The sequence below is a fragment of the Nannospalax galili genome, unplaced genomic scaffold (assembly GCF_000622305.1).
Source record: "Nannospalax galili isolate Female #2095 unplaced genomic scaffold, S.galili_v1.0 scaffold300, whole genome shotgun sequence".
NCBI classification, from domain to species: Eukaryota; Metazoa; Chordata; class Mammalia; order Rodentia; family Spalacidae; genus Nannospalax; species Nannospalax galili.
The window spans coordinates 1820282-1833735 of NW_008347322.1; the positions used below are offsets into that span (position 1 = coordinate 1820282).

The following is a 13454-nucleotide window of genomic DNA, read 5'->3' on the forward strand; positions in this document are numbered from 1 at the left end:
GCAGATCCAGAATTTCTGCTTGGGGTGAAATAGGTAGTGGTGATGGCAACATAAAAGTATAATTCTCCTGAAAATAGTTAGATTAGCCGAAGTTGTATGTATTTTATCACAATTTTTAATGAACATTTTTCAGCATGTGGGGGAAGTGTACATGCCATTGGTGCGAGTGCAGAGGTCAAAGGACAGCTTTGTGCAGCCTGTTCTCTCCTTCCACCCTTACGTGGATTCTGGGGGATCAAACTTGAGTTGTCTGGTTTTCATGACAAGTGCTTTTAAGGCCACCCACTTATCACATTTTTTAAAATTTTTATTATGCATATGTTTGTGTATCTGGATGGGTTATGTACATGTGTGTGCAGGTACCAGTGACACCAGAAGAGGTTATCAGATGCCCTGGACCTGGAGTTACAGACATTAGTGTTGGGAACCGGGGTCCTCTGTGAGAGCAGCACATGCTATTAACTGCTTGTGTCATCTCTCCAGCCCTGTTTCCCACAATTTTAAGAATCCAACATGTGCAGACTGGGCATGATTTATACCCCTGTGATCTCAGCACTTGGAAGGCTGAGACAGGAGGATTGAAAGTTGGAGGTCAGCCCGAGCTACAAAGAAAGACCCTGTCCTAAAAAAATATTTTGTTGTTTTTGTGTGTATGAGTGTATTGCCTGCATGTATGCAAGTGCACAATGCCCTTGGAGGACAGAAGATCATCACTTGTGTCCAGGAGGTTTTTGTTTTGTTTTGTTTTGGTCTTTTTGAGATGGGGGGGGTCTCCCTGTAGCCCCAGTCCAGTTGACATGGAACTCACTATGTAGACTGGTCTTGAACTCACAGAGATCCACTTGCCTCTGTCTCCTGAGTGTTGGGACTAAAGCCATGTGCCACCATGCCCAGTGAGTTCAGGAGTTTTGAGACCAGCCTGACCAGCACAGCAAGACGCTGGCTTCAAAGAACACTTCTAAGAGCTATTTCTTGACCCAGGCTGGTGGCCATCCCACAGCTGCAGAGGAAGAGGAGTGTTTTAAGCTTGCTGGTGAACAGGTCAGCACAGAAGATGGAGAGAAAAAGCCTGAGGAAGAGGATTGCTGTGGACAGGCCGGAGCCTGGCCAACCCCTTGCCTATGGAGAGCCTCCTGGAACCCTGGGCCTCAGGATTCTGTTCCCTGCTGGTTCCGTGTCTGGGAAGGTCCCAGCTCAGTGATTAAACCTGCAGTGGGTTACCTTCCATGGTGTTCCTGAAGCCCATGAGCCAGGTTCCAATGTCCCATGGCTCTTTGCATCCCAGATGCCCTCCACCGGGAGCACCATGACTACGTATGCCAGGGCCAGGGCTCGAGAATGCTATAGAGCAGTCTGCTAGGATCCCCAGGTGCTCCTGCTTTGGAGAGACACCGCCCCCGCCCCGACACATACCTTCAACTTCTCTAGATCTCCTTGCTCTGCTCTAAGCTGAATATAGTACTTTGATTTCCAGACTCTGGGGGTCGACTGTGAGGACAGGGTAGCAGTAAACCAAGCACCTGTGTCGATCGAAGTCGTCCATGCCAGTTTCAGGAGCAAGGACAGATGCCAGGCACAGACAGCTGAGGTTTTATTCATGAAGAGCTAAGCACCCTGGGGCTAAGGTTCACAAGACATCAGAAGCCAATGGCGGCAGGCATCAGAGCCTCCACAGAGTCACCAGTTGGCGGGACAGGGGCAGCCTGGGAGTCATCTGTGGGGGGCAGGGGCACAGCCTGGGCGTCGTCTGTCGGGGGCACAGGGACAGCCTCGGAGTCATCCTCAGGAGGCACAGGCCTGTCCTGGTCATTGACTACTGTGGGCAACACCTCATAGGTCAGGCTCCAGTAATTCAGGTACTTGGTCCTCAGGTGCTCTTTCATGGAACTGCTGGTCATCGTCTTGGTGATCTCTAGGTAGTTTCCATCCTCAGTGGTGTAGGGGTACCAGTGGGTGGGCACAGGCGAGTGGCCCACATTGGGATCTCTGTAGAAGGAAAAACAAAACAAACAAAAAATGAGTGGGGTCAAGGAGCTGCTGGGAGGCTGGAGACCCAAGTTCCCAGCTGGCTCTGTACCCATTCGTTGTCCTTGCAGTGCCCAGCCCTGCTGATCGTATGCCTGGTCTTGAGGCTGGGTCATGTGCAAATTAGCTATCTAGACTCAGGGAGGATAAGGAGCTGGCCCAAATGAGGGAACAGAACTAGAGCCCAAGGCCCCCACAGGGCCGCAGTGGCAGGAGGCCCTCAGTCCTGGGCTCAACCCCACATCTTACCCACTCCTGGCAAAGTTGGTCCAGTAGGCGATCACAGCCTTGGACACAGTCCTGTCTTGAGCCCGGTAGCCCAGGGGGGTGGCGAAGGGCTTTCCAAAGACATACTGCAGGTCGTCGGCATGGTCGGCTCCCATCCATTTGGGGTAGATGGGCATCCGAGAGGGGTGGGAGAACAGGTAGGAGTAAGTCACCGCAGTCCTGAGGGAGCAGAGGAAGCTGGCTTAGGGAGTGCTTTCCTAGGGCTGCCCAGCCCAGAAGTGAGCCCTGGAGGAAGATGGAGCACAGGAGGGCCTGTGGGGGTCCCCAAGACTCATTAAGAAGCTGAGGCTCTGACATTGGGGAAGGGAAAGCTGCAGCCCAGATTTACAGATCTGTGGTTTCAAGTGTCTTTACATTCTACATTTGAAGGCTGCTTCTTGCCATGATTCAGTGTCAAAGATGGTTTTTATCTGCATCTGAATTCACATTTCTCACATGATTGGACAAGGTGTATGCCTCTATTACCCTCAGCATGGAGCTGCAGAGGCCCAGGGGGTCCTTGAGGGACGCCTCCCCCATCCTAGACCCTTACTTAGCATTGGCTCTGTGCTGGGCCAGAGCCATCTCTGTGGGTATCAGGAACAGGATGTCAGTCTCCAGGTCCACCACAGTCTTCTTCATGGTCTCCTGGGTTGGATTCTGGGCCCAAGACTCAGTATAGATGTCGAAGGTGGCCTTGGCGCCCCTGAGCCCCTTGCTGATGGTGAGCCCGCTAACAAGCCTGTAGAAGTCTTCCCTGGAGGGATGAAGCCAACAGTGGACCTGGCCCTGGTATAAATGGAAGGATGTCTGCCTGTACACCCACCCCAACACGTGTCCTTCTGCCTTTGGGTCAGGCTGCCCAAAGCCTGTTCTTTCCAAGCTGTCATGAGGTGCCACACTGCCCCAGGCCCTGGGTCCCCTGCTCACTCTGTGATGTTTTGCTTAGACTTGTCAATGGCCGGCATGTCAATGGTTGTAAAGAGGTGGCCATCCATGTTGTTGATGCCGGCTAAGTAGTCAATGTCGGCAGCATTAGAATACAGGTTGATGGGATCATCGGGGATGAAGTCTCCGTCAACGACAGGGATGAACCCCAGATAGCATAAGACGGGGTCTGGAGGATGGAAGGTGAGGGGGTGGGGGGGATGGAGAGTCAACAGGTCCTTGTGGCTTCCCATGCCTGCCTGGCCCGCCCCTCGGCTTGCTGTACTAAACCTGACTTCCTTCCTCCTCTGATCTAGACCAGGGTCCCTGGACCCCAACCCCAGGGACCTTGGGGCCTGGATAAGCCTGCAATAGAGGGTGACTGCATGTGTAAGGGAGCAGCGCCCCTGGCCTTGGCCTGCTTGTGGGATGCCACTGGCATTCTCCTGTTGCCATAAACAGAAGCATGTGTAGACTTCATCTTGTGGCCTTGTGGAGGGGACACTGCTCAAGCTGGATGAGCCAAATATACAGGAGTGTCGGCAAGTGTTGGCCACATGAACCAGGAAGGTAAGAAGTGGTCATCTAGCACAGAGGCCCTGGGTCTGAGGTCCGAGATCTCCCCGAAACTGTGTGTAGGTTCCTGCATATTTGTGCGTTGTTTAGAAGCACGGGACCCACATTTGGCTTCTTATAGGAGGCATCAGCACCCTCTCTTCTCCCTTTTCCATCCGCCGGGGGATGGTAACAGGAGCCCAGCAAGTTAGGACAGGGTCAGGCTCTAGCCTTTTATTATTATTATTATTATTTTATGTGTATTGCCTGCATGTATGTAAGTCCATCCATGTTGTGCAATGATCGTGGAGGACAGAAGAGGACATTGGATCTCCTGGAACTGGAGTTATAGACAGTCATTAGCTGTTGCGTGGGTGCTGGGAATCGAACCCAGGTCCTCTGCAAGAGCAGCCAGTGCTCTTAACTGCTGAGCCATCTCTCCAGCCCTGCCAGGCCCCCAGTCTTGCACCTTCCTGTCTTCTTTAAGAGCTCAACCTTGCCCTTCAGGGGGTCTCCTTACACTTCCATCCCACATGCCTCAAGCCCAGCAGCATCCACTCACACTCCAGGCCACGCAAGGGCAACTTGTAAGCCATTGTCAGGGCACGGGGGTCAGTAATCTTCAGACACTTGGCCATCTTGGCTGTATCATCTGTGGGGCAGCCCACCTTCTTAGCGATCTGAGGGAGAAGACACAGCTGATAGTTAGAGGAGGCCGGTGATTAGGCCTAGTTAGGGGCAAAGGTGGGCTCCAGGACAGCATGGAGCTGAGGAAGGTCCCTACCAGGATCTCAAACCAAGCCCCACCCCACCCATTCCTGCCCCTCTTGCATTTACCTTTTGGGCCCAGGCGAGTGGGTTTTTCTGGATAGCCCAGGAGCTCAGTGCCACACCACTCTGGCTGATAGCTCGCCGAATGAGGCCCTTGTTGTAGGGGGAAAGGGTCTACAACACCCAGAAAATTTATGAACAGGCTGTCCCTGGGCTGAGGGCTCCCAACCATCCAATCCAGCCCTACTCTGATCTGCCCATCATCCTGGGCCCCACTGGCTCCCTCCCAGACTTTCCGCACAAGGGGACACCAGACCTGCAGAGAGACACTGGCACCTCCAGCAGATTCCCCAAAGATGGTGATGTTATCGGGGTCCCCTCCAAAGGCGGCTATGTTCCTCTTCACCCAGGCGATAGCCATATGCTGATCGCGAAGTCCGTAGTTACCTGAGGGCAGAGGAGAGGGAGTGGCTTTCATCCAGGGTGCTCAGCTGGCGTTGGTAGAAGCCTGAGATGAGCAACCCAGTGCCCACAGTGGAAGGTCAGTCAAGGTGGGTAGGAGGGAGGTGTCTGCAACTGAACTGACACCCTGGGAGAGCCTAGGAGGGCAAATGGTGGGCCCCCAGGAGGCTGGGCTGAGGAGGGCTGGGAGGGGGGTGCCAGTACAGGGAAGGACAGCAGGCCTACTAATCTTCCTTTCCTTACCAAGGTTCCTTCTGTTGCTTGTCTTTAAAAAAACATTTTATTTATTTATTATTTATTTAATTTATTGGTCTTTTTGAGACAGGGTCTCCCTGTAGCCCCAGCTGTCCTGGAACTCACTATGTAGACCAGGCTGGTCTTGAACTCGCAGAGATCCACCTGCCTCTGCCTCCCGAGTGCTGGGATTAAAGGCGTGTGCCACCACGCCCGGCCTTATTTATTATTTTTATTTTTATGTGTACGAGTGTTTGGCCTGCATGTGTGTAAGTGCACCCATGTTGTGCAATGCCTGCGGTAGTCAGAAGATGGTGTTGGATCCTCTGGAACTGGAGTTATGGATGGTTGTTAGACGCCATGTGGGTGCTAAGAATTGAACCTGGGTCCTCTGCAAGAGCCTCTCTCCAGTCCTGTTTGTCTGTCTTACAGCTCCCTGTCCACCAGACTCTGCCTCAGCCTCCAGTCCCGTTTGTCTGTCTTACAGCTCCCTGTCCACCAGACTCTGCCTCAGCTCCCTGCCTTACTCCCATGGCCTCTCCCTGTTTCTCTCATGCTGTCTGTTCCTTGTCTTTCTTATTTCTCCACAACTGCCAGGAGCTCCCAGGTCTCCCAGTTTAGCTTCAGCACCAGGACTCCATGAAGAATGTTCTGGGCTATTCCCCAGGGCAGGCAGGAGATGGTTGGGGTCAAGGGGTACTAAGGAACATCCCTCCACTGGGCTCAGAGTTCATGGGATCCAGCACTTTGGCTGTCCTACCCCCAACACCAGAGATGCCCAGCAGACCTGGCAGGTTGTCATCGCCGGTGCTAAGGAAGCCCAAGGGGCCAACACGATAGTTGAAGGTGACCACGATGACGTTGCCGCGTGTGGCGATCTCCTCCCCGTCATAAAGATAGATCGAGAGGAAGTTGGCCCCATGGCCTGCTCCCATGAGGAAGGCACCTCCATAGATCCAGATCATCACCGGCAAGTTCTGGGATACTGGAGGGGCAGGCAGGGACTTCAGACTCCACACCCCTCCAGCCAGCTCACTACCTCTGTTGCAGCAAGCAGGCACTCTGCCCAGGCTGGGAGGGCCAGCGGTGGGTGCCCCCTCCTTGACTCAACCCTGATTTTGAGGGAGTTCAGTTTTGCATCCCCCCAATATTACCCAAGGCAGAGCCTAGAGCTCTGGCAGAGTGGCAGAATGGGGGCTCCTTTGGGGAGCTGGGAGCAGACCTTGCTTCCTGCCCTGGGGGACCCAGATGTTCAGGTAGAGGCAGTCTTCTTGTCCATAGGTGCTGTCCTGGGTGATGGTGGCCTGCAGACATCGTCTTTTGAAGTCTTTGGCCTTCAGAGTCCCTGCAGTGAGAGAGGGGGCTGGTGAGCAGGGCAGCTCCTCATCACCCTCACCTGGGGCCAGCCTGTCATCCAGCATGCACCTTGCCAGCCTGGGTGACGCTGGGGATTCTCCAGGGTATTGGCGGTGGCAAAAGGGATGCCTTTGAAGATGTCGACAGAGTCACCACCCAGGAGACTGAGCTTCTTGTTGACACCTTCTACAAAGCCACCTTCTGTGTACACAGCACCCAACTGCGGGGAAGACACAGAAGGGTGAGACAGGGTGCTGAGTCCAGAGTGACTGACAGAAGGCTTCAGGGGGCTGGCGGGATCCCCAGAACAGTTTCCAAAGGGGCTAAGACAAGGTGGGTCCCCTGGCACTTGCTGGGGGAGGGCTGGCTTACAGCTCCACCCCCCCCCCAGGCATCTTCCTGTAGCCATCTGAAACCACATCAGCCCATGTTCCACTCAGCCAGGGTAGAGGTCTGGGTCACAGCTGAGACCTGGAGCCTCAGTTTCCCCATATGTTAAATGGGACACAGCAGTTTCTTCCTTCTCCCAAGGCCCGAGGGTCATCAGAGGGAAGGCCTAACTGCTGACAGTGGCGGATGCTCTGTGCATCTAGAATGTTTCCAACATAGCCGTGAGTTTGAGACCTGATCTTTCTTTCTTCTACTTCATTCTCCTCTCCTAAGTGCCTACCTAGCTGGCTGGGCATGGAACTCATGGCCCCACATCACATGGAAATCCCCACAGCCCTGTGCTCCCTGCTGGGAACGACCCTGTCCAACAGGCTCATCAGTACTGTCACTGGGTGCCCAGCTCACTGTCCTGGAATTTGAAGTGCAGGGCCTTCCTGCTTGAAGTCACCCTGTTGGCAAAGCCTCTGGGCCTAGCACTGTCCCTTCCCAGTGCTGCCTGCACAGTCCAGCTCTGCTTACAAGGGTGGCAATGACACTTCTGCAAGGTTCTAGGTGGGGGAAGTAGGTGCTTGTGGCCGCAGGCCCAGCAGGGACCACCAGCCCTCTGAAGTCCAGGCCCTTGGGCCCTCTACCATACTAGGTGAAGAAACAGGAAAAAAGAAGGAGCCAGAAAGATTCCCCAGGAAATTGGGGCATCTGAGGTTCCTTGTTCCAGCCCCCAGGCTGCTGGGAGGGGCAGAAATCCAGCTCTGTGCCTAAGGGACTAGGAAGTCAACTCTCACAAGTGTCTCTGTGTGACAGTGACTGATCTGAGGGTTTCAGGAAGGGCCCCAGGATGTGGGCACCCTGGCCAGAGGCAGGTGGGAGTGACAGCTGCAATGCAGGGGGAGGTTCAGGTCCCTTCAACACCCCAAAGGGACTCTCCTAAGAAAGAATGACTTCCCTCCCATGGCTGGTGCCCTGAACCTCAACTTCCAGGTTCAAGGGTCAGGGGATGGGAGGACAGTCCCTAGGTCACAAGACGGAGCAAGCAAGATAAAGGTTAAGAGAGAACAGGCAAGGATCTGTGGTCCCCGGTGAGACCCATGTGGTCTTTCTGCACCTGTCAAGCTTCCTGTGAAGGGCTGTTAAAGGGCAGACTTTGCAGGCACCCGAAGAAATCAGAGCTAACATCTTGCTTTTTATCTTGTTTTCCAAGGCTGGGTCTCACTATGTAGCTGGCTTGGAACGTGCCATTGTACACCAGGCTGGCCTTGAAGTCATAGAGATCTGCCTGCCCCTGCCTCCCAAGTGCTGGGATTAAAGGTGTGTGCCACACGCCTGGCTGAACCCCTGGTTTGGAACAGAAATTTCAGATTCCTATTTGAGAAGAGGACGTGGTCACTGTGTGACGTTGGGCAAGTCCCCTTGTCCGTGTTGGGCCCCTCCTTTCTTATCTATAAAGTGGGGTATTGTAGTTAGGCTTGTCAGACTTGGCAGTAAACTGAGAGACCACGACACACTGAACTTCAGAGAAGCAGTGGCCTTTTGTAGTATAAATCTGCTCCAAACCTTGCAGCAGCATCTGCTCCCGGCTATCTGAAATTAAAGTTGAATTGCACCTGCTGTACTGAGCCTTCTGTGGAGACAAGCTGAGCAGAGCCCACACACGGCCAGAACCCAGAAGTACTGGCAAGACCGTTGGCTTCTTCCTGCCTGTGACCTGTCTGCCTGTGCCCAGTTCCCAGATCTTACTCAAGAGGAAAGAGGGCCATGTCTCAGGACGTCTACCTACCTGTGCGGCACTTGCCGCTGCCAAGCAGCAGGTCAGGCTAACAACCAGCAGCTCCAGTCGCCCCATGGTGTGTCCTCTGGCCCTGGGCAGTGCTTCTGTGTCTCGGGTATTTATGAAGCTGGAGCCAAGTTCGTGTGCAAGCACATGGGCTCACGTGTTCAAGCCATACACATGCGCATACGCATGCACAGGTGTGGGATGGTCTATTTTTCCCAGGCTGGTCCCAGGCACCCTCCCTCGTGCCCATACTGCAGCTGTGTGGGTTACTGCCTACCTGGGAGCAAAGGCAGGTGGCGTGGTGTCTGTGGGGGGAGGTTTCGCAGGGTCAAGCCTGGCTAGGTGCTGGGAGCCCTATATTTTGGCTCACTGGGGCTTCGCAAAACCTGGCTGGGTGTCCTGCATCATGACCCATTTACCAGGGCTTAGTGGCACCTTCAGACAAAGGGACATGTCTAGCATGTCCCCGCTACCTCATGCCCCCTACTTGGGCAGGGCCCTTCTCTGAGGAATTCACTCAGGTTATGCCCCAAGCAGGGACCTTAGGAAAAACCCAGAAAGAGACAAAGCCAGGGAGGGGTAGAGGCATAGAGGGAGGGAGGGGGGGGAGAGAACCCCGAAGTGAAGGTCAATGCAAGGTCATCAAGAAAGGCCACTGTTCTTTCTAAAAAGTTTTATTTTATGTGTACGTGCATATTGCCTGTATGTAGGTCGGTACACCCGTGTCGTGCAATGCCCGCGGAGGTCAGAAGAGGCTGTCAGATCCCCTGGGACTAGAGTTACAGACAGTTGTCAGCTCCCATGTGGGTGCTGGGATTCGAACCCCGGTCTTTTGCAAGAACAACCAGTGTTCTTAACTGCTGAGCCATCTCTCCAGCCCCGAGACCACCATTCTTAAGATTTTTTTTGTCTTTTTGAGACTAACAAAATATTTTTTAAAAAAGAAAATAGCTGGGCACGGTGGTGCACGCCTTTAATCCCAGCACTTGGGAGGCAGAGGCAGGCGGATCTCTGTGAGTTCAAGGCCAGCCTGGTCTACATAGTGAGTTCCAGGTCAGCTGGGGCTACAGGGAGACCGTCTCAAAAAGACAAAAAAAATTTATTATTTTTATGTGAATGAGTGTATGCCTGCATGTGTATAAGTGCACCCATGACGTGCAATGCCCACGAAGGTCAGAAGAGGGCATCGGATTCCCCTGGAACTGGAGTTACAGATGGTTGTTAGCTACCATGTGGGTGTTAGGAATTGAACCCGGGTCCTGTGCAAGAGCAGCCAGTGCTCTAACCGCTGAGCCATCTCTCCAGCTCCAAGATTTCTTTTCTTTTTGAGACAGGGTCTCCCTTTAGCCCCAGCTGGCCTGGAACTCACTATGTAGACCAGGTTGGCCTTGAACTCACAGAGATCCACCTGCCTCTGCCTCCCAAGGGATTAAAGGCACAAGTCACCATGTGTAGCTATTTATTTGCTTTTTAATTATGTGTATGTGTGGGTATGTGCATGTTGAGTTCAGGTGCCTACAGAGGCCTAAGGATCTGATGCTGGGGTTACAGGTGGCTGTGATCCACCCAGCATGGGTGCATGCTAGAAACTGATCTTGGGTCCTCTGAGAGAGCAGTATGTACTCTTAACCACTGGTGTGCAGGTCTCCATGGCATGGAATGGGTGGGCGGAGGGTGAGAGAGGTAGGAAAGGGAAACTGACACGCAGCAGAGGCGAACATGCTTCCTGGTCTCGCCAGCTGGTTCTGAGAACCCGAGCTAAAGGAAGCAGTTCTGGACTGGGGTAGAGGTGAGGAATGCAGCATTTATGGTAGCGAAGGAGGAAGATGAGGACAGAGGGGAGGCAGGGGAGAGGAAGAGGAAGACTTTTTTCATATCTTCCTTTCAGAGCATGTATTAGTTTGCTTTCTGTCACTGTGACAAACACCATGACCAAAAAGCAAGTAGGGAAGGAAAGGGTTTATTACATCTGTGCTGGAGAGCTTTAGTGTCAACTTGATACTCCTGGGTAGAGGGAGCCTCAATGAGGGAATTGTCTCCACAGGACTAGCCCGTGGCCATGTCTGAGGGGACCTTCTTGATTATTCAGTGATGTGGGAGGGCCCAGCCCACTGTGGACGGTGCCACCCCTGGGCAGGTGGGTCTGTGTTGCATAAGAAAGCAGGCTGAGAAGGGGCCAGAGGAGCAAGCCAGTAAGCAGTGATTCCCCCATGGCCTGTGCTCCAGCTTCTGCCTCCAGGTTCCTGCCCTGAGTTCCTGCCTTGGGTCCCCGACAAACTGTGACCCGGGAGATGTATGCTAAATAAACACTTTCCTCCCCACGTTCGTATTGGTCAGTGTTTTGTCACAGCAATGGAGAAACAAACTAGGACATCTTAGACTTCCAAGGCACAGCTCATCTCTAACAGAAGCCTAGGCAGGAACTCAAGGCTGGACAGGAGGCAGAAGCTGAAGCAGACACCATGGAGCCCAGGCCACCTGCCCAGGGATAGCTCCACCCACAGTGCGCTGGGCTCTTCTACATAACTAGCAACCAAGAAAATGCCCCACAGCCGTGGCCACCGGCCAGTCAGATACAGAAAGCCCCTCAATTGAGGCTCCTTCTTCCCAGGTATCAAGCTGACAAACACTGACCAGCAGAGCAGCAGCAGGCTCACAGCAACAGAGCAGAATCGAGTCCCTTGACGTCAAAACTGCCCACTGGAGTGGCCCATCTCTGTCACAGTGACAGACCCCCCCACAAATCCAGCTCTGTCAGTGACAGACCCACATGCACACAATCTGTCACACGCCAAGACTGTATATGCTTGTTTGTGGCACAGAGTTCTCTACCAAGAGCCCACAGCCACCACCAAAGCTTGGAGAGTCCGAGACCCCCTAAAGGCTAGGCTGGATTCACCAGAACGAACTGATAGAGCTAACCAAGGAGGAAACCACTGACATGAGGCTCCGGAATTTAGGCAAGTAGTTTTAAGTTTTTTTCCCTTTTTCTGAGACACGGTCTCCCTGGAGCCCCAGCTGGCCTGGAACTATGTAGACCAGGCTGGCTTCAATTCTCTCAGGAGTTCCCCTGACTCTGCCTCCCAAATGCTAGGATTACAGGTGTGAGCCACCAGGCCTAGCCCCCAAAGTTTGTTTTTCCCTGGTTTGTGAGGTAGGAAGGTGGTGGTGGTGGTGGTGGTGGGGTTCAAGGTAAAGATAGTTTTCCTAAAGACCAAACTTACCCATGTTGGTGCCACATAAAGCAGAATTGCGAGGACTTGGGCCGGGCCTGCTGCTGCACTCCAGTGCTGTGTGGCCCGGACCTCAGTCTCCCTCATTTCCCACCCTCCCTTCCCTCAGGGAACTCACACCAGTTTTCAGCACAGCTGGGTCTACACTTCCTTTTCTTGTCTACAGGCACCTGGAAGAAACATTTTAAACTGTTTTCAGGCAGGGCAATGTGTTCAAAGGTTGCAGAGGACCCAGCTGTGCACCGAGCGGCAACGGCCTGCAGGCTCAAAGGCACATCAGCAGCAGAACCTGCCTGGAGGAAGCAGTGCAGGGACTCAGGTGAGCCTGAGCGGTCTGCTGGTGTCGCCAGAAATCAAGATTTGTTTTTGACAAATATGTAAAAACTGCACAAACTCAGAAGGAAACCACTTAATCTTACATTTTTACTGGGAAATATCTGCATGAACTCTTTTCCCCCCTTTTAAATTTTTATTTTTATTTTATTTTTATTTTATGTGTATGTGTATTGCCTGCATGTAGGTAAGTGCACCTATGTTGTGCAATGCCCACGGAGGACAGAAGAGGCTGTCGGATCCCCTGGAACTGGAGTTATGGACAGTTGATAGCTGCCATGTGGGTGCTGGGATTCGAACCCGGGTCCTCTGCAAGAACTACCAGTGTTAACCACTGAGCCATCCAGCTCTACTTTTCCCCCCTTTTGTGAAAAGACACATGCACAAGGCCCTGGGTTCCATCCTCAGCACAAACCGGGGGGTGGCACAGGAGTTCAAGGTCATCCTGGGCTTTGAGAGACTGTCTCAAAAAGGCGGGGGGTTAGGCTCCCCCACCTGTCCTTTCTTTTTGCTCCCTAGCCACCATGACGCGAACAGTCCCCCTCAGCCATAAACTTCTACCATGACAGACTGCCACAAAGGACCAGGGCCAAGTGGCCACAGACTGGCATCTCTGAAGTGTGAAGCCACACAAACCTTTCCTCCTTCCGTGCCGACTTTCCTCAGGCATTCTGTCCCAGTGACAAAATCTGACCAACATACCAAAGGATGGTAGCCCAGGGACAGGATGGTAGCCCGGGGACATGGCACCCTTCCCTAGGAAAAGGTGCACCCTGTTTACACTCTCAAATGACAGTCAGAAAAGACTGTGTGAGAACATTCTGCCCAACTGCAGATTACCGTTAAGTGTTCTGAGTGTGGTCAGGTGGGCTGTACTGCTCAGGCTGGGTGCAGCACATACACGTTCCTTTGTTATTTCCAGTGTATGGTGGGTTTACAGAGACACAACCACACTAATCAAGGAGCTCCTGCACTGTGAAAACCAATCAAGGGGAAGCCAGGCATCCTGCCTTCCTGACCAAGTGGCATTTCAGAGTAGTTGGATAAGGAGGAAGAGTCCTTCAGAGAATTCCAGAAATGCAGAGAGGAGAGGATTAAAAATTATCATTTTGTGGGGCTGGAGGGATGGC

The 13454-nt window shown here is 53.2% G+C and overlaps 1 protein-coding gene across 1 annotated transcript; it reads right to left on the reverse strand.

Moving 5' to 3' along the window:
- Window positions 1–1624: 1624 nt before the first annotated feature.
- Window positions 1625–8830, reverse strand: Cel (carboxyl ester lipase). Its single transcript, XM_008843943.2, has 11 exons — window positions 8762–8830; window positions 6667–6817; window positions 6464–6586; window positions 6029–6226; window positions 4862–4992; window positions 4612–4719; window positions 4337–4454; window positions 3223–3409; window positions 2846–3049; window positions 2275–2472; window positions 1625–1986 (listed from the first exon to the last, which is right to left on the reverse strand). Exons 1-11 carry the CDS (start codon window positions 8825–8827, stop codon window positions 1638–1640), a joined length of 1833 nt encoding a protein of 610 aa, XP_008842165.1. The 5' UTR covers window positions 8828–8830; the 3' UTR covers window positions 1625–1637.
- Window positions 8831–13454: the final 4624 nt, after the last annotated feature.

Coding starts and splice junctions, on each gene's coding strand:
- Cel (XM_008843943.2), bottom strand. CDS start 8,827: ATGGGGCGACTGGAGCTGCTGGTTGTTAGCCTGACCTGCTGCTTGGCA. Junction 6,818..8,761: donor CAGCGGCAAGTGCCGCACAG/GTAGGTAGACGT, acceptor TCTTCCCCGCAG/TTGGGTGCTGTGTACACAGA. Junction 4,720..4,861: donor GTGCCAGTGTCTCTCTGCAG/GTCTGGTGTCCC, acceptor TGGGTGTTGTAG/ACCCTTTCCCCCTACAACAA.